At 44.6% G+C, this 22004-nt stretch overlaps 2 protein-coding genes across 8 annotated transcripts in view; both read left to right on the forward strand.

Moving 5' to 3' along the window:
* Nucleotides 1-4865: 4865 nt before the first annotated feature.
* Nucleotides 4866-15140, forward strand: LOC109864693 (DAP3-binding cell death enhancer 1-like). Its single transcript, XM_020452560.2, is given in 12 exon segments — nucleotides 4866-5044; nucleotides 10482-10599; nucleotides 10864-10966; nucleotides 11128-11224; nucleotides 11227-11253; nucleotides 11536-11712; nucleotides 12161-12246; nucleotides 12334-12552; nucleotides 12659-12820; nucleotides 12944-13036; nucleotides 13153-13306; nucleotides 13437-15140. Coding segments are annotated over 12 exon segments (1494 nt in total). The 5' UTR covers nucleotides 4866-5013; the 3' UTR covers nucleotides 13664-15140.
* Nucleotides 15141-19414: 4274 nt separating this feature from the next.
* The window catches only part of LOC109910141 (amyloid-beta A4 precursor protein-binding family B member 2), a 45775-nt gene continuing 43185 nt past the window's right edge, over nucleotides 19415-22004 (forward strand). For 3 of the 7 annotated variants that reach the window (XM_031797583.1, XM_031797581.1, XM_031797584.1), the window contains exon 1: nucleotides 19415-19664. The gene's annotated coding sequence lies outside the window, so the exon portion shown is untranslated. The other 4 variants (XM_031797585.1, XM_020509282.2, XM_031797582.1 and 1 more) reach the window with 3 other exon arrangements.

Below are 22004 nucleotides of genomic sequence, written 5' to 3' on the forward strand. Positions count from 1 at the left end.
ACCCAGTGTTCAGGAATGGACCCTTTGTATGTGTCAGACACTAACACCTGCAAAATGATGACATGCATGCACTATGCGTGTGTGGGTGTGTTTTTATGTTTGTTTGTTTGTGTGTGTGTGTGTGTGTGTGTGTGTGTGTGTGTGTGTGTGTGTGTGTGTGTGTGTGTGTGTGTGTGTGTGTGTGTGTTTTCCAAAAAAGTATTCAAATATCTGCCACGAATTAAGATTCAAAAGGTATCTGCCGAAAGAATTGGGTGTCAGCTATGACATGACAACTTGGGTGTCAGCTATGACATGACAACTTGAGTGTCAGCTATGACATGACAACTTGAGTGTCAGCTATGACATGACAACTTGAGTGTCAGCTATGACATGACAACTTGGGTGTCAGCTATGACATGACAACTTGGGTGTCAGCTATGACATGACAACTTGAGTGTCAGCTATGACATGACAACTTGAGTGTCAGCTATGACATGACAACTTGGGTGTCAGCTATGACATGACAACTTGGGTGTCAGCTATGACATGACAACTTGGGTGTCAGCTATGACATGACAACTTGGGTGTCAGCTATGACATGACAACTTGGGTGTCAGCTATGACATGACAACTTGGGTGTCAGCTATGACATGACAACTTGGGTGTCAGCTATGACATGACAACTTGGGTGTCAGCTATGACATGACAACTTGGGTGTCAGCTATGACATGACAACTTGGGTGTCAGCTATGACATGACAACTTGGGTGTCAGCTATGACATGACAACTTGGGTGTCAGCTATGACATGACAACTTGGGTGTCAGCTGTGACATGACAACTTGGGTGTCAGCTATGACATGACAACTTGGGTGTCAGCTATGACATGACAACTTGAGTTTGAAAAAAACAACAACTGATTTTTGGTTGTTGAACCAAGTGGATTGTGAAGTGGATTTACGCCCGGTAACAGCGTTATGGTAACGGAATTACATCATGCGTCCTTGATATGTTAATGCTACTTATGGATATGAATGTCATTCTCGTCATGGCGATGTATCCTGAATAGGTACAGAAAGGTAGAAATATGCAATATCATCCGTTGCATGTATGGCTATTATTCTAAATGACCTCTGCACCCAGACAAGACCACATTTGTTAAAAGGGGACAGCAGGGAATAATCTTTCTGAGAAAAACTTGTTTAATGTCAGCTAGACAATGACGACACTGTTTTGCAGGAGTTTTATTGAATCCAGGTTGATGTTTTCAGTGGTGGCCTGGTTTGGCAATCTTAATGTAGGCAACAAAAACAGGCTAGACAGGGTGGTGAAGGAGGCCAGCAAGGTCATCAGGCTGCAACAGGCACAGCTCTCAGCGACATCCAGGGAGCAAGTGGTGAGAAGCGCTAACAATCGGTGAACCTCAAACCAGCCCCTAGCCCCGAACAACTCACTCAGAGGGCCCTCCGTTGTTACGTGTTGCCGAGGACACTACCAGAGGGTGACTTCAAGAGTGGCGAGGGGATCGAATAGAGACTCTAAAAGTCTAAGCTGTTGTGGTGGGGGGAGGGGCGCATACTAAACTAACATCTGGAATTGTTTTAAGATGATCCTAGCATGGATCATTTAGCTGTTTGATTTAGAAGTTTAGGACGCCTTTAGGTATAAAAATATAAATTTATATACAAACATTTTCATTTAATAAAATATTGAATTTGGCCTTTACTATTATAGCACATAGAAATGCAGTGAATAACACATTCCTAGGCAGAAAAAAAACTGTACAAAAAATAAGTCTTAAGGAATATGGTTTTGAAGTCCTATATCTAGGAGATGCAAGAAACATATTCGGGTTTTTTTGGACACATATTTAACCCCTTCTTTTTGTTGCCACAAAGTTCCCTCCATACTTTCAAACGAGTCCCGTGATACTAGTGGGGGTGTTAGAGCAAAGACGGCAAACACCATCACGTTCATATCTCCTTTCCATGTGAAAAGACAGATTTTTGGGATGTCTCATGATTTGACAAACACTGCTGTAGCTCGGCCACCTTCAGTCGCAGATGCGGAAGGCCAACATGATATCTCCAGCTTAAACTAAGCCATCTTGCCAGGGATTATTATGTTACTTAGACTGACGCATGGGCCCGTCAATAGACTCTTAAGGATTAGAAACATACTCTAACATTATGTCAAATAAAAGCAACACCAACATGGCACAATACATTATTTACTATTCATTTCTATTGGGCACGAAATAATCTGAAACACAACCAAAACAAACAGCAAATGCATCCAACAAGTTTGTAGAGTCACACGCTTGATGTAGTCATTGCGTGCCAGGAATATAGGGACCAAATATTACACTTTTGACTACTTTAATATACATAAAAGGAATTTGTCCCAATTCTTTTGGTCCCATAAAACGGTGGGACTAGGTACAAAAAGTGCTGTAATTTCTAAACGGTTCTCCCGATATGAATGAAAATACCCCTTAAATTAAAGCTGACAAGTTCCTTGATCTTTAACTTCGTAGTCATTGTATCATTTCTGGAGTGCTTGAGAGCAGAGGCAAAACAACAACAACAACAAAAATGTCACTGTCCCAATACTGTTGGAGCTCACTGTATTTCATATGTTACACGAGTTGTGCCTCGAAATCAGACAAACAACTACAGCCAAGCACGACTCCAACGCCATCATTAAGTTGGATCAAGACAAAGGAGATCAAGACAAAGGAGATGATCGTGGACTACAGGAAAAGGAGGGCCAAGAACACACCCATTCTCATCGACGGGGCTGTCGTGGAGCAGGTTGAGAGCTTCAAGTTCCTTGGAGTCCACATCATCAACAAACTAACATGGTCCAAACAGTCGTGAAGAAGGCACAACAACGCCTATTACCCCTCAGGAAACTGTTAAGGGAATTTTTATCAATGATGACTAATTATGTATACATTTCAATCAGGACTGACGAATCAGAATACTATTATGTTACTGTATGTGTACTAATCAGACTACTATTATGTTACTGTATGTGTACTAATCAGACTACTATTATGTTACTGTATATGTACTAATCAGAATACTATTATGTTACTGTATATGTATGAATTTTCTTTCTTGATCCCAGTACTGAATATAATGTGTGTGAATGTGGTCAAGAGTTAGAACAATGACTGTCTGTTCCTTGGTATAAATGAATGAACAATATCTTCAGACTGGCTAGAATGCTTATCTACACAAGAAGACCTTGACTCATAAATTATATTAAATTGGTAGCGAGACGATGGGGGAAGGCTTGAGATACTGCCTTTGTACCAGGGTGGGAGAAGAGATGAGTTGGTACTGGAACTAATGACGTCATTTTCAGTTTATAACCTGTGGTAACCTGTATCGTGTTCAGTACTCTCGTGAATAAAGGCTGCTATTTGACTTTAAGACCGGGCTCTGTCGATCTCTATAAAATAAGGGTCATACAAATTCTTATGAATTGACAGAGTGTTTAATTTTAATTGGGAATTAAAACAGAGGAATTAAATTCCTGCAACAGAAACTGAAAAGATTTGGCATGGGTCCTCAGATCCTCAAAAAGTTCTACAGCTGCACCATCGAGAGCTGGTTGCATCACCGCCTGGTATGGCAACTGCTCGGCCTCCAACCGCAAGGCGCTACAGAGGGCAGTGCAGAGGGCAGTGCGTACGGCCCAGTACATTAAAAACTGCCAGACTCAAGCCACCCTGCTTCTACTTGCTGTTTATTATCAATGCATAGTCATTTTACCCATACCCACATGTACATATTACCTCAATTACTTTGACTAATCTCTACCCCCACACATTGACTCGGTACCGTGTATATAGATTATTTTGATCATGCGGACAGGTATGTGTTCCGGGTAGCCTCTGAGAATAACATTGACGTAAACATGGACACGGTGACGGAATTCTTCAGGAACTGTATAGGGGATGTTGTCCAACTGTGACTATTAAAACCTAATAGGGTAGCCTAGTGGTTAGAGCGTTGGACTAGTAACCAGAAGGTTGCAAGTTCAAACCCCTGCGCTGACAAGGTACAGATCTGTCATTCTGCCCCTGAACAGGCAGTTAACCCACTGTTCCTAGGCCATCATTGAAAATAAGAATTTGTTCTTCACTGACTTGCCTAGTAATTTTTTTTTTTGAAATGCCACTCTGACATTGCTCATCCTAATATTTATATTTTTCTTAATTCCATTATTTTACTTTTAGATTTGTGTGTATTGTTGTGAATGGTTAGATACTGTACTACTGCACTGTTGGAGCTAGGAAAACAAGCATTTCGCTACACCAGCAATAACATATGTTAAATGTGTGTATGTGACCAATACAATACAATTTGATTTGTTACTGTATTGTTGCGCTTTAATATTTTCTTAAGTCTTTTCTTTTTCTTAAAACTGCATTGTTGGTTAATTAAGGGCTTGTAAATAAGCATTTCACGGTACGTTTTACTACACCTGTTGTATTCGGCGCATGTGACAAATACAATTTGATTTGATTTAGTTCTCCCAAGTGGTGCAGAGGTCTAGGGCCTCACTACAGACCCTTGTTCGTTCCCAGGCTGTGTCACAACCGGCCCTGATCGGGAGTCCCATAGGGTGGAGCACAATTGGCCCAGCGTCGTCCGGGTTAGGGGAGGATTTGTTCTGGGGAGATAAAAATATATATTTTTTCTTAACTGGCTTGCCTAGTTAAATAAAGGTTAACATGTGTTTTTATTAGATTTGTTCTAACCATGACAGCCGCTAGATGGCAATGTGTAACCGCAAACAACCTTCTTGCATCACTTCACGTTTTGCTATTTCCGGGTCACGTTGCCCGCCACCTTCCTAAATATTTCGTGACTGTTCAATACTTCATTTTTCAAGTTAGGTAGAGCTAACGTTACTGTACTCATGGAAAGAAAACTCCCCTGAATATTTTTTTAAAGAGACTCATTTAACGCAATTATGTAGAAATATTAATCTTGAGACTCGCCCTAGAACAACGAAATATGTGGAGAGTAGAAGGGTTTGTTGGAAGAGGTAAACTTAATATCATTAACAATTTTCTCCATTAACTTTAGTTAGCCAGCCTTGTTTATGCACTCGGGTCGAAGTTTGCTAGATTCGTCTATAAAAGTGTAACATTGTTTTATCTAGATTTGCAAATCAATTAGCTATCCAGCTAGCTAATATTTGATTTGGGATGAGAGTAACGTTACAGTGTTATGCGCACGAACTAAAATCATTGACATGCTTGCTAGCTCGTAAATTCTCTAAAGTTCTAGAATGCACTAACTTATGCAGGGCGTCTGTTTAAAACTGAGGCAGATCATGCTCAGTGTATGCGTAAACCAGCATTTGGGTACTACTTTCTGCTCCACAAATCGTTGTTATATGGGTACTTATTTAAGTACACTGCCTGACACTGACACTGCCTTCACTTAGCCGATTAAACTCAACTCGAATCGCGTCGGCCAGACATTTTGAATAAGGAAAGTTATCTCACGACCTCTACAAGCCAGAATGTTGAATGAAATGATATGTTAACATACTTTACCGGTGCGGATGGTCCTTTACCGGTTGTCGGTGCGATTGGTCCTTTCGGCGGAAATAATACGAGACAATATACCCACAGGAAAGTACACTGAATAAAATGATAAACGTAACAGGAAACAATTCCAAAGATTTTAGTTATAGTTAATATAAGGACATCAGTCAATTGAAATAAATTATTTAGGCCCTAATCTATTCATTTCACATGACTGGGAATAAAGACACTTTTGTATATATTGTTTATGTAGATTTGGCTATTTCAGCCACAGACGTTGCTGACAGGTGTATAAAATTGAGCACACAACCATGCAATCTCCATAGACAAACATTGGCAGTAGAAGGGCCTTACTGAAGAGTTCAGTGACTTCCAATGTGGTACTGTCATAGGATGCCACCTTTCCATCAAGTCACTTTGTCAAATTTCTGCCCTGCTAGAGCTGCCCTGGTCAACTGTAAGTGCTATTGTTGTGAAGTGGAAACATCTAGGAGCAACAACGGCTCAGCAGTGAATTGGTAGGCCACACAAGCTCACAGAACGGGACCGCTGAAGCATGTACAAATTGTCTGTCCTTGGTTGCGACTAGAGGTCGACCGAGTATGATTTTTCATCGCTGATACCGATTATTGGAGGTCCAAAAAAAGCCGATACCTATTAATCAGACAAATTATTATATATATATTTTATTTTTTTCTAATAATGGCAATTACAACAACACTGAATGAACAATGAACACTTTTATTTTAACTTAATACAACACATAAATAAAATCTATTAGGTCTCGAAGAAATAATTAAACATGCTCAATTTGGTTTAAATAATGCAAAAACACAGTGTTGGAAAATAAAATAAAAGTGCAATATGTGTCATGTAAAAAAGCAAACGTTTAAGTTCCTTGCTCAAAACATGAGAATAAAAGCTGGTGGTTCAATATTCCCAGTTAAGAAGTTTAACTTGTAGTTATTATAGGAATTAAGACGCGTCCACTATTTATCTCTATACCATTTGTATTTCACATACCTTTTGACTATTGGATGTTCTAATAGGCACTTTAGTATTGCCAGCCTAATCTCAGGAGTTGATAGGCTTGAAGTCATAAACAGTGCTGTGAAGCAAGCATTGCGAAGAGCTGCTGGGACAACGCAGTAAAGTTTGATTGAATGATTACGATCCTGCTGCCTCCTACCACCACTCAGGCAGACTGCTCTGTCAAATCATAGACTTAATTATAATACACTGCTCAAAAAATAAAGGGAACACTTAAACAACACAATGTAACTCCAAGTCAATCACACTTCTGTGAAATCAAACTGTCCACTTAGGAAGCAACACTGATTGACAATAAATTTCACATGCTGTTGTGCAAATGGAATAGACAACAGGTGGAAATTATAGGCAATTAGCAAGACACCCCCAATAAAGGAGTGGTTCTGCAGGTGGTGACCACAGACCAATTCTCAGTGCCTATGCTTCCTGGCTGATGTTTTGGTCACTTTTGAATGCTGGCGGTGCTTTCACTCTAGTGGTAGCATGAGACGGAGTCTACAACCCACACAAGTGGCTCAGGTAGTGCAGATCATCCAGGATGGCACATCAATGCGAGCTGTGGCAAGAAGGTTTGCTGTGTCTGTCAGCGTAGTGTCCAGAGCATGGAGGCGCTACCAGGAGACAGGCCAGTACATCAGGAGATGTGGAGGAGGCCGTAGGAGGGCAACAACCCAGCAGCAGGACCGCTACCTCCACCTTTGTGCAAGAGGAGCACTGCCAGAGCCCTGCAAAATGACCTCCAGCAGGCCACAAATGTGCATGTGTCTGCTCAAACGGTCAGAAACAGACTCCATGAGGGTGATATGAGGGCCCAACATCCACAGGTGGGGGTTGTGCTTACAGCCCAACACCGTGCAGGACGTTTGGCATTTGCCAGAGAACACCAAGATTGGCAAATTCGCCAGTGGCGCCCTGTGCTCTTCACAGATGAAAGCAGGTTCACACTGAGCACATGTGACAGGGTCTGGAGACACCGTGGAGAACGTTCTGCTGCCTGCAATATCCTCCAGCATGACCGGTTTGGCGGTGGGTCAGTCATGGTGTGGGGTGGCATTTCTTTGGGGGGGCCGTGCAGCCCTCCATGTGCTTGCCAGAGGTAGCCTGACTCCCATTAGGTACCGAGATGAGATCCTCAGACCCCTTGTGAGACCATATACTGGTGCGGTTGGCCCTGGGTTCCTCCTAATGCAAGACAATGCTAGACCTCATGTGGCTGGAGTGTGTCAGCACTTCCTGCAAGAGGAAGGCATTGATGCTATGGACTGGCCTGCCCGTTCCCCAGACCTGAATCCAATTGAGCACATCTGGGACATCATGTCTCGCTCCATCCACCAACGTTGCACCACAGACTGTCCAGGAGTTGGCGGATGCTTTAGTCCAGGTCTGGGAGGAGATCCCTCAGGAGACCATCCGCCACCTCATCAGGAGCATGCCCAAGCGTTGTAGGGAGGTCATACAGGCACGTGGAGGCCACACACACTACTGAGCCTCATTTTGACTTGTTTTAAGGACATTACATCAAAGTTGGATCAGCCTGTAGTGTGGTTTTCTACTTTAATTTTGAGTGTGACTCCAAATCCAGACCTCCATGGGTTGATAAATTTGATTTCCATTGATAATGTTTGTGTGATTTTGTTGTCAGCACATTCAACTATGTAAAGAAAAAAGTATTTAATAAGAATATTTCATTCATTCAGATCTAAGATGTGTTATTTTAGTGTTCCCTTTTATTTTTTTGAGCAGTGTATAATAAACACAGAAATACGAGCCTTTGGTCATTAATATGGTCAAATCCGGAAACTATCATTTCAAAAACCAAACGTTTATTCTTTCAGTGAAATACGGAACCATCCCATATTTTATAGAATGGGTGGTAACCCTAAGTCTAAATATTGCTGTTACATTGCACAACCTTCAATGTTATGTCATAATTATGTAAAATTCAGGCAAATTAGTTCACAACGAGCCAGGCGGCCCGAACTGTTGCATATACCCTGACTCTGTGTGCAATGAACGCAAGAGAAGTGACACAATTTCCATAGTTAATATTGCCTGGTAACATACATTTCTTTTAACTAAATATGCCGGTTTAAAAAATGTGTATTGATTTTAAGAAAGGTATTGATGTTTATGGTACATTCGTGCAACGATTGTGCTTTTTTCGCGAATGTGCTTTTGTTAAATCATCCCCCGTTTGGCGAAGTAGGCTGTGATTCGATGATGAATTAACAGGCACTGCATTGATTATATGCAACGCAGGACAAGCTAGTTAACCTAGTAATATCAACCATGTGTAGGTATCTAGTGATTATGTGAAGGTTGAAGGTTTTTTTATAAGATCATTTTAATGCTAGCTAGCAACTTACCTTGGCTCCTTGCTGCACTCGCGTAACAGGTAGTCAGCCTGCCACGCAGTTTCTTTGTGGAATGCAATGTAATCGGCCGATTACCGATTGTTATGAAAACTTGAAATCGGCCCTAATTAATTGGCCATGCCGATTAAATCGGTCGACCTCTAGTTGCAACACTCGCTACCGAGTTCCAAACTGCCTCTGGAAGCAACGTCAGCACAAGAACTGTTCGTTGGGAGCTTCATGAAATGGGTTTCCATGGCAGAGAGACGCACACAAGCCTAAGATCACCATTTGCAATGCCAAGCGTTGGCTGGTGTTGTGTAAAGCTCTCCGGCATTGGACTCTGGAGCAGTGGAAATGTGTTCTCTGGAGTGATGAATCACGCTTCACTATCTGGCATTCCGATTGACGAATCTGGGTTTGGCGGATGCCAGGGCAATGCTACCTGCCCTAAATCATAATGTCAACTACATAGTTTGGAGGAGGAATAATGGTCAGGGGCTGCTACAGCATACATACTCTGTCTGCCCGGTACAGTTGAAACCTGTGATTCATCTGTGAGGAGCACACTTCTCCAGCGTGCCAGTGGCCATCGAATGTGAGCATTTGCCCACTGAAGTCTGTGACGACAGAGAACTGCAGTCAGGTCAAGACCTGGTGAAGAGGATGTAAACAAATGTGTGCACAAAATTTGCAAGAAGTAAGCTTTCTGTGCCTATGGAAAAATGTTCACTACATGTTGCATTTTTATGTTTTTGTTTAGTATATAATCACAAATTTTCAAAGCACTGGTAGTGTATTCAGATTTCTATCACCTTAAGCAAGTGCACAAGATAAAAATAGATTCACGAGATGCATGCATACTTGCAGAGTTCATGCAAATGTTTATGGTTATGTGCATGCTTCAGGTGATAGGAAACACGAATGCACTATCAGTACTTTGAAAAGTTATACTTTTATACTTATTATACTTTCCTGTGCATATTATAGTGTCTCGTAATCCTACCGTCAAAAGGACCAACCACGTGGACAACCGGCGAAGTACGTTAAAATATCATTTTATTCAACATTCTGGCTTGTAGAGGTCGTGAGAGGAAACTTTTCAGAGTCAAACGCTCATTTCTGCCATTCAGGTTTCCAGGCAACTCCGATCGTGGAGTTGAGTTCAGTTGGCGAGAATACACCGTGCCAACCGTGATCAGCCAGCCTGTTTGGGTTCCAGCCGGTCGGGGGTCTGTTTACAAAATATTGACTAACCAACCGCTGCTGTAACCTGTTTAGTGACACCTTATGTTTTGTGGTTTGTTTGAACATCCTGATGACGATAAAGACCTGTGTTGCACAGAATACACAACAACTTAAGACTGCTTCTTATGCATATGAAATATTAAAAAAGGCTAATGCTTGTGCTCTGTGCATGTGACTTTAACCCACTATTAAATGTGCAGCGGAAATGCAGATGGTATCAGCAGTATCTTCCAGGCTAACTCAATACAACCCATCTTGTCCCGTCCCCCGCTCCCAGTTTTTAGCCGGTGCCATGGCAACGCCCCCCTGCGCCTGTCTCAGAATCATCACGTGGAGGATGAGGTCATCCACTCCTCCACCTTCCTCTCCACCGGCCGGCACTCCCCCGACAGCAGGTACCTCATCCCTTCATTTTCCTCCCTCCTCGCTAGCCTTGCAGCTGGTTGCATCATTCTGTGGGCCCTGGCCTGTCTCTGCTGTGCATGTAGAGTGCTGTTGGGGGGAAATGGGGACAAACACCCTCTCTCGTGACTGTTGAGGCTCCTGCCGTGATGACTTAATACAACTCTACAAGTCTATAAAAATGTCACTCGTATCACCCACTTTTATTTCCTCTCTTACTCTTTCCACTTTTACCTTTCTCTTTCCATCTCTCTCAGCTCTCAGAAAGGGGAGGATGGAGACAAGTGGTGGAAGAAGAGGACCTCTTAGTTTTGCTACGATGGGCTCCCGCGCTACACTCCTCTGGATGCTGTGGGCTGGGTATGACCTGGCCACGAAACCAACACGCAGTCACAAACACATTACCCAGCATTCCCAGTGAACCGTCACTCTTCCACCTAAAATGTAGACTACAGACACGTTTTCCCAAATTTGCAACCATGTATTTCCCATGGTGAAGTTGACGTATGACCTTTCTCTAGGGGGCAGCTGCCGTTCTGTTGATGCAGATCTGTAGGAGGGTCCACTCTCGAGTCTCCTCTGGGGCCGAACCCAATCCGAACACAGGATGCCTGGCCGTACAGGACACCGCGTCCTACTGGAGATGCGTGAGTTATGTCACAACCACTAGAATCCCAAGCTATTCATCCAGTGAATGATTTTAAGGTATGACGATCAGGTGTGTGTGTGTGTGTGTGTGTGTGTGTGTGTGTGTGTGTGTGTGTGTGTGTGTGTGTGTGTGTGTGTGTGTGTGTGTGTGTGTGTGTGTGTGTGTGTGTGTGTGTGTGTGTGTGTGTGTGTGTGTGTGTGTGTGTGTGTGTGTGCGCTAGCATTCTAAAAGTACATGAATGCAGAATGAGTCTGATCTCCTTCCTTTTGTGTACGTCCAGTGTCTCGCTGTGATGTGCTGCCCAGAGGGAGGAGTGTGAGCTGTCTGCCACAGAGACAGCAGGCCCAGCAACGCAGAACCAGCGTCAGCAGTAACGGCTACAGCAGCTCTGACCAGCTCCATGGAGATGTGATCGCTGACGGCTTCCTCGCTGACTGTCACCACTCCTCTGGAAGAGGTCAGTCATTCTACCTTCAAGAGGTTCAAATCGCATTATTGGCCAATTGCAGACAAGCTCTCAACCAAAATGTGACTTTATTTGACGCTTTTAACCCGACCTCTCCGAACGACACACACACTGTGTTGTGGGGTTTAAGTGCCTTTCTCAATGGCATCTAGGATTTAATACCAGCAGCCCTTCCCAATAGATTTTTCCTGTCGGACCCGGGATTCGAACTGGCAACCCTCTGGTTGCTGGCTCTCCTCTCTGGGCTACCTGCCACCCTTTATAATCTAACAGTGAATGGTCAGGGTAACTATATTTCTCTTATATGAAATTGTACTTGTATAGTTATATTATAGTTATAGTTATTCTTTACATATTCATGCCTACCGGATTACTTGATTTACAAACACAGGCCTAAACGCATGCACACATTTTATTCTTGAATCTTCCCATGTTACAGAGGAGGCGTCCTTCTCAAAGTCCTCCCATCCTGAAGACAAACGCAGAGCCAGAAAGCGAGAAGCGCCTCCGCAGCAGAATGAGCAGGTATGTTTTTAGGCTGATCCTCTGTTTAACTCCTGTCTGATTGTGAAGCGGCCTTCTGTTCATGACCTCTGACCCTGTGATCTTTAGGATGCTCTAGCAGGGGCGGCCCAGAACCTCCAGCAGGTGGCCGACTCCAGCGTTTCTGTAGTCCTCAACATCATCGGTCTGGAGAGTGCTAAGACTGGGGACTATGATGCAGCCTTCTCCTGTTTCCTGGCCACAGCCAGACGGGGTTACTGCAAGGCCCAGTTCAACACTGGAGTCTGCTACAAGAAAGGCAGGGGAGTAGGCAAAGACGGGGAGAAGGTAAGAAACATTTGCACAGTCCAAATCTGGACTTTTAACATTGGTGATATTCGTAATTCCCTGTCCCATTTCTCTCATGACTCCCCTCATGGTGTTCACTCTCCAGGCTCTTCACTTCTACAGCCAGGCAGCGTCTGGGGGTCACAGTCAGTCTCAGTACCGCTGTGCCAAACTCCTCCTCAGCAGCAGAGGGCAGCAGAGCACACAGAAGGACCTGGACTCAGCCATCAGCCTGCTGCAACAGGCTGCCTCAGCTGGACTGAAAGAGGTGAGTGAGAAGGAAGTGTCTGTTATGATTGTGTGACTTGGCCAAAAAGACGACATTTGAAAGTCAATGATTTTAAGTCGTCTTATTCTGTCTTCCTGTTTCTCTCGTTCCCCTCTCTCTCAGGCCCAAGTGTATCTGGGTTCCCTGTTCTCACAGGAGCCAGTCAGAGACGGCCGTAAGTCTGTGCACTACCTGAAGATGGCAGCAGAGAGCGGAGTGAGTGACATCCTCTACACATAAACTCAACAACTGTCATTCACTCATCCATCATAACCTGTTCTCAGTTCAGTGTAGTGTGAATCAGATGTGTGTTTCTCTATCGGTATGTGTAGGACAGCGAGGCGCTGCTGTTCCTGGGCCAGTGTTATGAGAGTGGGTTCGGGGTGCCTCAGTGTTTCAGAACAGCAGTAGGGTTCTATCAGCGGGCTGCCCAGGCAGGAAGCAGCCAGGCCAAGACCTTACTGACGCCCCCGTGTGGAGTGGAGGGTAAGGATACACACACTCTCACTCAATTCAGATTTGCACTTAGCTTATTTGCCCTAAAACCTCTTATTTACACAAATCTGAATGAAATACATTCTTCTGATATGATCTCCCCTTTCTCTCCCTCTAGAAGATGCCGTCCTGCGCTCTATCCGCTCTTGTCCGTGCTTCTCCGTATCGGACCGTCTGCGGGAACCACTCTCCACCCTCCCCTCCCCTGTCCTACCCTCCAGTGGCCCCACCCTTCCCCTCCCACACTCCTGGAGCACAGGGAGTATGGGTCCCCCTCCGCCCTCCCTCCCCCTCCACCCCCCCAGCTTTGAGGGGAACGCCGTGAGGTGGACTCTAGTAGTGGGATAGTTAGCGCACACAGTCATGACTTACGAATGTCGTTGTGATTGGATAAGGATGAAAAGGGAAAGCATGGTCACATGTTTAACCACTCGGTTGTGTCTCACTGAGGTTACTGTCTCACTGTCAGCACTTAGAACTGGATGTGTATGTAGTGTAAGTCAATGCTTTGAGGAACGTGTGTGTAAGTATGGGAGACGGCAATACATGTCTGAAAGACATGCATGTCAGATATGAGGGATGGCTTTACCTGTTGACTTTTCCTCTACCTTTATCAGTGTTTTTCCAATGTAATGCTCTCATGGCACAAGCTTGGCCAGTTGTGGTACAATAAACTGCCCTGTGGGTAGAAAGATGGTATTGAGATATACTTTGTGGCCAGTTTCTTAGGTACGACCGATCTACTATCAGGTCGGACCCCCTTTTGCCTCCAAAACAGCCTGAATACTTTGGGGCATGGAAACATTGCTCAATTGGTATCAAGGGATCTAATATTTTCCAGGAAAACATTACACCACCGCCACCAGCCTGTACCATTGAGACCAGGCAGGGTGGGGCCATGGACTCACACTGTTTACGCCAAATCCTGACTGCCATCAGCATGACGCAACAGGAACTGGGATTCGTCAGACCAGGCAAAGGTTTTCAGTTGCAGCAGTGTTGGTGATCCATTGGAGCTGCTTCTTCTTGTTTTTAGCTGATAGGAGTGATAACTTGCACGCCTGTTAGCTTGCACGATTCTGGCCATTGTCCATCGACCTCTCATCAACGAGCTGTTTTCGCCCACAGGACTGCTGCTGACTGGATGTTTGTTTGTCGCACCCTTCTCGGTAAACCCGTGAAAATCCCAGGAGGCCGGCCATTCCAGAGATACTGGAACCACCGTGCCTGGCACTGACGATCACACCACGCTCATTGTCGCTTCGGTCACTGGTTTTGTCCATTTTAACGTCAATCGAACAGTAACTGAATGCATCAATGCCTGTCTGCTTTATAAAGCAAGCCACGGCAACGTGACTCACTGTCTGTAGGATCGAACCATTTTTGTGAAATGGAGTGGTGTACCTAATAAACTGGCCACTTGGTGTAATGTGTGCCTTAGCCTGCTATGCCTCTAAGTACAGTGTCTCTGGTGTGTACTTGCCCCTGTTTTAAAATGGCATAGAGTTAGGCTAAAAGAATGTGAATGAAAAGTGATTTTATTTTTGTCCTTTTTTCAAAGTTTATCATAAACTACCAACAATGTTGCCATTTATTATCAGGGGTTAACTATCCAACTCTGTCCAGTAATTGAAAACATAAAGATACGCTCTAACGGGGCCTGGGCTTTAACGTGAGGCTTGTGTATTATGTGCATGTATGTATTTTCATTCATAAGTTACTGTATGTGGTATGTATGTGTATTTTCTCATGCCTTAGGAACACTACTGTTGCTGAACGCACAAGGTGTCTAACACCAATAAAAATATAACGCTACTTTATACAACCCAGCCTGTGTGTCATTGAGATGTGCAGAAAATGGCATTAAGTATCTGGGAAACTGCATTGTTGTCAAAGCCTATAGTAAGCTCCATCGCAGACAACCCTGAGGCTACGGCTTAAGACAGGAACAAGTACAAGAAGTCCCGCTACGACCTCCGCAGAGTCATCAGATATGCAAAAGGACAATTTAGGAATAAGGTGGAATCATACAACACAGGCTTCAAGGTCCGCCACATTGTGGCAAGGGGCTACAGTCCATTACGGATTACAAAGGAAGACCCCGCCATGATCTGCCCAATGATGTCTCTTCCAGACGAACTCTTTATTCACGCTTCGACAATAACAACATGCCATGTGTGAGGTTCCCCACCGACCCCGAGGACTGGCTGATCTCGCTCTCCGAGGCTGACGTAAGGTCTTTAATCAGGGGGCCAGACGGTGTTACAGGGCGCGTTCTCGGAGCATGCGCAGATCAGCTGGCAGGCATCTCCATGGTAATTGTCAATGTCTCCTTGTCCCAGTCTGTAAACCCCATTGTCTCAAGATGACCACCATCGTTCCTGTTCCCATTAACTCTTAAGGCTTCATGCCGCAATGACTACTGCCTTGTAGCACTCTTCTGTAATCGTGAAGTGCTTTGAAAGGCTGGTTATGCCACACATCAACTCCATCATCCCAGACACCCTGGACCCACTCTAATTTGCATACCGCCCCAACAGATCCATAGATGACGCAATCTCAATTGCACTCCACACTGCCTTCACCAACCTAGGTAAGGGGAATAACAATGAGAATACTGTTCATTGACTACAGCCCTGCGTTCAACACCATTGTCCCCTCCAAGCTCATCACCAAGCTTAGGACCCTGGGACTGAACCCCTCACTCTGCAACTGGATCCTGGACTTCCTGACAGGCTGACTCCAGGTGGTTCTGGTAGGCAACATCACCTCCGCCACGCTGATCCTCAACACGGAGGCCCCACAGGACTGTGCTTGATATCCTGTACTCCATGTTCACCCACGACTACGTAGCCATGCACGACTCCCAACACCATCAAGTTTACCGACGACACAACGGTGGTAGGCCTGTTTACCGGTGAAGATGAGCCGGCCTACAAGGAGGAGGTCAATGACCTGGAAGTGTGGTCCCGGGACAACAACCTCTCCCTCAACGTCATTAAGGCCAAAGAGCTGATTGTGGATTACAGGAAACGGGGCTGAGCACGCCCCCATCCACATCGCAGGGCTGCAGTGGAGCTGGTCGAAATGTTCAAGTTCCTCGGTGTCCAAATCACTAAAGACTAAAAATGGTCCACTCACACACGCACAGATGGGAAGAATCCAGGTGAAAGCTATGATCCCTTATTGATGGCACCTGTTAAATCCACTTCAATCCGTGTAGATGAAGGGGAGGAGACAGGTTAATCCATTGTGACATGGATTCTGTATGTGTGACAAGAGACAAGAGTTAAGTGACTTTGAAAAGTAGCTGATTTGTGTGTCAAGGGTTGCTGGGTTTTTCCACACTCAACAGTTTCCTGTGTGTATCAGGAACGGTCCACCACCCAAAGGACATCCAGCCAATGGCAGGCCAGTGGTCGAAAACGGGTCATTGATGAAAGAAGACAAATGGAGACTGACACATTGTGCAGAGCTACAGACGGGCTTGAGTTCGCCCAACTTGAGTTTGTCAACCCAAGACCCATAAAAGAATACACGACTTGTCGTACCTCGACACGAATGGGGTACGGCAGCCGACAAGAAACCGTGGTTGCAGTGGGCTACAGAACGAAAACACTGGACATTGAAGAACTGTAAAAACATTGCCTGGTCTGATGAATCCTGGTTCCTGCTGTTTCACGCTGATGGAAGGATAGCGTACGGGGAAAACCACGAGTACATGCATCCATCGTGCCGCGTGTCAACATTGCAGGCTGGTGGGGGTGTAATAGTGTGGGGTGTGTTTTCATGGCACACGTTGAGCCCCTTAATAAAAGTGGAGAAACGTTTGAATGCCACAAGATATCTGAACATCATTGCCAATCAGATGCATCCCTTCATGGCAGCAGTGTATCCATTTTTGAATGTATTTTTTCAGCAGGATAAAGCCCCATGCCACAAGGCTAGGATTGCCCAGGAATGGTTCTCACGAACATGACCGTGAATTCAGCTTCCTGCAGTGGCCTGCCCAGTCACCAGATCTCAATCCAGTTGAGCATCTGTGGGATGAGACGGAACGAGCTATTCAGAGTAGAGATCCACTACCAGCCAACTTGATACAACTGTGGGAAGCATTGGAGTCAACATGGGCCAGCATCCCTGTGGAGTGCTTTCGACGACTTGTGGAGTCCATGCCCTGACGAACTGAGGCTGTTCTGAGGGCAAAAGGGCGTGCAACTCAATATTAAAAGGGTGTTCCTAATGTTTTGTGCACGCTGTGTGTATCAGGCGTTGTGAAAGGAAGGCCCAGAAAATTGCTCAAGACTCCAGTCACCCAAGCCATAGACTTCTCTTTGCTTCCGCATGGCAAGAGGTACCGGTGCATCAGGTCTGACACTAACAACCTCCTGAACAGCTTCCAATCCCGAGCATTAAGACTGCTAAATATCTAACAGAATGGCCACACAGATTATTATTTTTTTTTACATTTATTTAACTAGGCAAGTCAGTTAAGAACAAATTCTTATTTACAATGACGGCCTACTGGGGAACAGTGGGTTAACTGCCTTGTTCAGGGGCAGAACAACAGATTTTTTACCTTGTCAGCTCTGGGATTCAATCTAGCAATGCACACTCACAGCACTCTATACACTCACGCACTCTGACACACCAACACACACATTACATGTTTTTGTGGAAATTCTTACACAGGGACACTCCAAGTCAATCTTAATATTAATCATTGTTTCTTCGTCAGGGCGCTGGAGATGTTCCATCCAGCTCAATGCACCATAGTACACATGTCAATCAGGAGCTCTGCTTGGGCAGACCCAGCAGTTGTCTTATCTACGGCTATACACAGTCAAGTTATGTTTGCATAATTTAGCATAACGAATGAATCATTACCGCTTTGTTTCATAACATGTGACCGACCAATACTGGTTCATAACATGTGCCAGACCAATACTGGTTCATAACATGTGCCAGACCAATACTGGTTCATAACATGTGACAGACCAATACTGGTTCATAACATGTGACAGACCAATACTGGTTCATAACATGTGCCAGACCAATACTGGTTCATAACATGTGACAGACCAATACTGGTTCATAACATGTGACAGACCAATACTGGTTCATAACATGTGACCGACCAATATTGGTTCATAACATGTGACAGACCAATACTGGTTCATAACATGTGACAGACCAATACTGGTTCATAACATGTGACCGACCAATACTGGTTCATAACATGTGACAGATCAATACTGATTCATAACATGTGACCGACCAATACTGGTTCATAACATGTGACAGACCAATACTGGTTCATAACATGTGACAGACCAATACTGGTTCATAACATGTGACAGACCAATACTGGTTCATAACATGTGACAGACCAATACCTCACAAGGCTTCTTCTCTCTAAGCTGAGACCTTGAAACTGAGATATATTTCGTTCTCTAAACAAGGTTCTGGGCGTACTGCCAAATTGCAGCTAGTGATGAGTGAGGATTGTTCATTCAGCCACTTGCATGAACATAGAAATTGGTTTATAGAACAGCACTTGAATAGAACACAGAAAGGAGTTATCAGAAAAGCACAAACATTGAAATTCCCATTAAACATGCACACACATTTATACTGACTCTACACACACTCACATACAATCTTAAGGGTATTAAATCAACTGTATTTATAAAGCCCTTTTTACAACAGCAGATGTAACAAAGTGCTTATACAGAAACCCAGCCTAAAACACCAACCAGCAAGCAATGCGGATGTAGAAGCAGGGGTAGGGGAGTGTCTGTTGAGTTAAACAATAGCCTGTGGCACTGCAACAGTTGATGGGCCTGTAGTTTCTTATTCCAGATTATACATTTCTTATTGGTAGCTGTTCACTCTTGAGGGGCTGGCTCTGGCTGAAATAGTATACACAATCACTTCTCAATCAATGACTTTTTCTATAGAAGCCAACGTTGTAGCCTACCATAGGCAAATTCGGCGAACTGCGAGTTTTTATTGCATTAGTTAAATAACACCATAAACAATATTAGTTTTGTGATGGTACTCTGGTTCTGCGTCTCTCTACCGAATAGCTCTGTGCACACAGCGTCCAGCGCTCTGATTGGTCCTGGGAGCTCCAGAGCGACGCGACGCTTTGGGAAACAGTGGCGCAGAGAGAGACGAGCTGTAGCGTAGCCTAGGTACCAGCACCGGAGGAGACCGGATAGAAAGTGATGTGATCTGATACGGGTAGCTACGTGAGGACTCGCGCTTAAAAAGTGGGGATCACTTCTCTGTTCTATATCAGTGTCGTCGTTTAGGCGGTGGCATAGAAGCACGATTGTCAAACGCGGTGAGTGAATTAATGTACATAAAATGTTGTGGTTGTGGCTGCGTTGCGCCGTTCGCCTTTCAGCGCGGTGATGTGATGGGGAGAATCTTGGGTGGGAGAGAGACAACAGAAGATGTACTGCGTCTGTTATTGACACTGCCTTTGCAGCTTGTTTTCGGAATTGACAACAGATTGACGATCCTTCTGCAATATAGGACGTTCCTGCTGGATTTATATTGAAATCGGTGAGGCTGCAAGGATGATCGTAAGGATAGAAATGTAGACTGCTGTATCCTACAACGCACGTTAACGGAATGCAAAGGTACTCCACCCGTTTAGAGACGTCTCCTTGACATGGTTATAAGTTCGAAGGTTCTGTAGCCTAATATTGACGCGTTATGTTGGTGGCATATGTACAGCACAAGTATCATTTATTATTAGGTAACAATCCAATTATTAGCTTACAACACCTTTTTTTTTTTAACTAAGGCCTACATTCAAGGCCTACACAAATTCCATTGAAGTGCTTTCTTTCTTAATATTTCTTAACTGGAGTGGGCCCAAGCCTGTTTCAGTCATATAGGCTACAGTACAGATCTATCAAGACAGTGTTTGAGGTGACTACGTTAAATATTCATGTGGATGCCACAGCAGCATCTGTTCATCACAGTGTGTGAACGACATCCACAACACCACTCTCTTTCCTATTTGGATTGAGATGTGTTATGCGTGTGTGTTGTTCTTCGGTCACAACTGTGGCCGAGCTGTGAGAACTCACCTACTGAACCAACCTGTGACCTGCTTGAGTCGTGAGTGCCGCTCTGACACTTGTGGCTCACCAGAATGTCAATATGTAGAGGATACTAGACGGTATCACCTCCAGTAGAGTGAACGATTGGTTATTCTCTCAACCCCAGATCCTGATTATTCCTACAGTTACACTTTGAGGGTTGGTTTCCCAGACACAGATGAACCTTAGTCCTGGACTAAAACACATGGTCATTGGAGAACCTCCATTGAAATAGTCCAAGGACTAAGCTTCATCTGTGTCCCCTGAATCTTGTAGACATTTCTCAGCTGTTTAAAATGACACCGTTAGTTGACTTCCTGTCATATGGGTTGTATAGTACCATGTTTGGCAAGGTCTCATGAATGACCTACAGTGTTGGGAACACAAAGATGTGTGTGTTCTAGGACAGCAGCTGAGCTGAGTGGCGATGTGAGCTCAACGTCCCTGCTGAAAATTGCTGTGTCATTGTCCTCTCTCTCACTCTCTCTCTCTCTCTCTCTCTCTCTCTCTCTCTCTCGCTCTCTCTCTCTCTAATAACATATATCTCTCCCCTATTTGTCTCGTATCATTCTTCTAATTGAGACATGCAGCATCAGGAAAAACACACAATCTCAGTATGGATCTAGTATCTCTCTCCATCTCTGAGATTTATGCAAAGCAGGCATTTGAGCATTTGCATATTGGACAGTTGTTACCTTATCAACTGCTTCCTTGTCAGTTTTGGTGTTTTGCCCAGGACAGGGTATTTATGCTGTTCACAGCAGTTCTGTTTACCTCAGTACTAAGGAAATGGTGGGAAGAATGCATAGTGAGAGAAATGTCAAAAACTGTCCTAAAATCAGTAGCTGCAGGTATAATGTAACTTCGCAGAGAGAGACTTAATGCCCTTTTGAGGACATGTTTTGTGTAAAATACACTATATTTACAAAACTATGCGGGAACCCCTTCAAATTAGTGGATTCGGCTATTTCAGCCACACCTGTTGCTGACAGGTTAATGAAATCGAGCACACCACCATGCAATCTCCACAGCAAAACATTGCCAGTAGAATGGCCTTACTGAAGAGATCAGTGACTTTCAACGTGGCATCGTCATAGGATGCCACCTTTCCAACAAGTCAGTTCGTCAAATTTCTGCCCTGCTTGAGCTGCCCCGGTCAACTGTAAGTGCTGTTATTGTGAAGTGGAAATGTCTAGGAGCAACAACGGCTCAGCCGCGAAGTGGTAGGCCACATAAGCTCACAGAACTGCGAGTGCTGTCCTCGGTTGCAACACTCACTACTGAGTTCCAAACTGCCACTAGAAGCATCATCAGCGCAAGAACTGTTCGTCGAGCAGCTGCACACAAGAGCACCATGCACAATGCCAAGTGTAGGCTGGAGCGGTGCAAAGCTCGCCGCCATTGGACTCTGGAGCAGTGGAAATGCGTTCTCTGGAGGGGTTAATCACGCTTCACCGTCTGGAAGTCCGACGGACAAATCTGGGTTTTGGCGGATATCAGGAGAACGCTACCTGCCCAATGCATAGTGGCTACTGTAAAGTTTGGTGGATGAGGAATAATGGTCTGGGGCT

This window comes from Oncorhynchus kisutch, linkage group LG19, assembly GCF_002021735.2.
Source record: "Oncorhynchus kisutch isolate 150728-3 linkage group LG19, Okis_V2, whole genome shotgun sequence".
Taxonomy (NCBI): domain Eukaryota; kingdom Metazoa; phylum Chordata; class Actinopteri; order Salmoniformes; family Salmonidae; genus Oncorhynchus; species Oncorhynchus kisutch.